At 36.6% G+C, this 2,844-nt stretch overlaps 1 protein-coding gene across 1 annotated transcript; it reads right to left on the reverse strand.

Moving 5' to 3' along the window:
- Nucleotides 1–744: 744 nt before the first annotated feature.
- Nucleotides 745–2,283, reverse strand: LOC139167131 (piggyBac transposable element-derived protein 4-like; the record flags this gene model as incomplete). Its single annotated transcript, XM_070751551.1, has 1 exon — nucleotides 745–2,283. A coding segment is annotated over one exon (1,539 nt), but the record flags the coding sequence as incomplete, so codon positions are not given.
- Nucleotides 2,284–2,844: the final 561 nt, after the last annotated feature.

Genomic DNA, 2,844 nt, shown 5'->3' on the forward strand with positions numbered 1-2,844 from the left:
TATGAGAATTTTTTTTGGGGGGGGGGTTCTTTCTTGCTGAAAAAAAAACCTCCCTAATGTTATGTTCCCGGGTCTATTTGACCCGGACTGCAAATTGATCATTTTAGGTACTTATATTTGGTCTTTTTGAAAGCTTTTTTCACCTGGAAACATGTTTGAACATTTCTGCACACAATGGAATGAAAATTGAATGGAAAAAATTAATCCTTATTGGTTTATTTTGCACATAAATGTGCCTCCCCCCCGTTTTTGTGAATTCTTTTTAGGTTTATTGATAATTTTGCCTGCAAAATGCATTCTATTTTACTAAAGTTGGTGTGGGATTGGTAGCTTGAACATTTCTGCACATAATGATATGAAAATTGAACTGAAAAAATTGACCCTTATTTGTTTATTTTGTCACAAAAGCACCCCCCCCGGCTGTGTGCAATTCTGTTCATTTATATCTTTATTATGCTGCCATTGCCAACATTTCTGAAAACTTTATGCATTATATTACAAGTCTGAACATTGCTAATCACAACAAAATCAAATTTGAAATGAAAAAATTATGTTTACTTGTTTATTTTGTTCACAAAAGCTCCTCCCCCCGGCTGTGTGAAATTATTGCATTCTGCACATAAACAACAAACATGCCAGTTTTAATTTACTATAAATTTATTGATAACAAATGGAACATATAAGACCACAAATGAAAAATAACAGAAACAGTTTCTTTTATATATACAAAACGTTTGAAAATATTTAATGCTTGCTGCAATGAATACAATAGTAACAGGTATGTGCTTTGCAAATGTATTTTTTACAATTAATACAAGTAAGATTAGTTTTATTGTCATTAGAAGATGGACATAAGCCACATCTCCTCCTTTTTGTGCTGGGAGTGCTGCTGGTGGAGGGTGTGGGGTTTGTTTCCTCCTGAGCATGCTGCTGGGTAGCCTGCATTATGGCTAATGCTTCTTCACATCTGGGCTGATATTTTCTGGCTTCTAAATATGGCTGTATTAGAGACATACCTAATTCTTCCAGGAATAGTCTTCTCTTATGAAGCCTTTTTTTATTCCAATTTGGGTCTATGTCTGACCATAATACAAACGAATTATATGCTGAAACATCTATAATATTATAAAACATTATCATGGGCCACCGGTTTGTTTTTCGTTTGCATGTGTATGTGGATAATGCTTGGTCCAATGTATCCACTGCGCCTTTTGTGACATTGTAAGATAATATCATTTCCGGCTTTTTGTCTGGCCTTCCGCTAATATTATCATCGTGATGCATGGTGCTCATCAAAATCACTTGTTTGTTTTTTTTTGGAACGTAAGAAACAATAGATGTTTCATTACTGAAATAAAAAGTGGAACTAAATACCTCTCTTTTGGCAAGGATGCCTACTGGTAACTCTGGCTTGTTCTTCCTAACAGTGCCCAGCATGGTGAGTTTTCTTTTCAATAACAGTTGTGCCAAATTATATGATGTAAAAAAATTGTCACAGGTTACCTTTTGCCCTTGCAGGCCATAAGTCAAGTCTAAAACAACTTTCAAAGCCAAATTTTTTGTAGGACCTTCTCCAGGGATCCTACCAGTGTAAACCTGCGCATTATAAACATATGAGCTTTTACTATCACACAATGTCCATATTTTAATTCCGTATCTTGCTGGTTTACTTGGCAAATATTGCCGAAATGGGCACCTCCCTTTGAATCCCACCAGTTGCTCATCAACTGTTACACACTCACCTACATTGAATAGTGTTGGAAGAATTTCAACCCATTTGTTCCATAAATCTCTAATTGGCGCCAGTTCATCCACAGCCCTTCTTTGACTTCGGTCTTTTTTATCATCAAACCGCAACACTCTGGAAATATTGTAGAATCTTTCTACAGACATTGTAGCTCTGAATATGTGGCGGCCTGAATGTGCAGCCCATAAACTTCTGCACGATTCGCCGTATGATTTATACACCCCGGCTAAAAGAAGCAAGCCAATGTATGCATGTAGGGTGGCTGTATCTATTGGATCCCAATTAGCACCATAAATATTTTTTCCCTCAATGTTGGACATTTTGATTATCATATCTGTAATTGTAACATTTAGGAATAATAGAAAGGTTGATAATATATCAGATGCTCTAGAAATGGCAAATCTGGTGGGACCAGGAGTAGTTGTAATTACATTTGCAGCAGACAGTTTTCTGGTGTGGTTATATTTTGAAAACCAAGTGACATCCCTGTTTTTGGAAGGGATTCCTTGCACATCTGGAACAGGTGTTTCTGGTTCTTCTGCTTCAGAATCAGAGTTTTCAAATCTGCTGTCCCCATCACTGATGTGATCCTCCTCTTCAGAAAGGTTTTCCTGTGTGAAGTCATCCTCAGAAGAGGCGTTGGCAACCTCTTCAAGTTCTGCTTCTGTTAGTGGTCTTTTGTAAGGCATACTTTCTGTAATTTGTAAAAACATTAATTATAAGATCTGCCCCCACAAAAAGAGAACATGAATGATGCAAAAAAATCCACAGAAAGCAGGAAAAAATAGGTTTGTCACATACCAGATAAAGATGCAGTTTATTTCCAAGGTAAACTCTGTGAAACAGATGCAAAGTACTGAATCTAGGCAAAAAAAAAACATTTATGTCACATGCAGCAGAAGGTAACATCCCAAAGAAAAACATAGCTGTTTTACTTACCAGAGAAATAGACTTGGATGAATGACTGAAAACTGGTCACTCTGTTATATAGCTGTCCCTCTAATGGTTTGAAAGATTGACAAAGGATGTAGGATATTGCTTTCAGAAATATTTTAGCAGCCGAGGGGGGGGGGAGGCCTTATTTCTGATTTTAAAAA

This window comes from Erythrolamprus reginae, chromosome 4, assembly GCF_031021105.1.
Source record: "Erythrolamprus reginae isolate rEryReg1 chromosome 4, rEryReg1.hap1, whole genome shotgun sequence".
NCBI classification, from domain to species: Eukaryota; Metazoa; Chordata; class Lepidosauria; order Squamata; family Dipsadidae; genus Erythrolamprus; species Erythrolamprus reginae.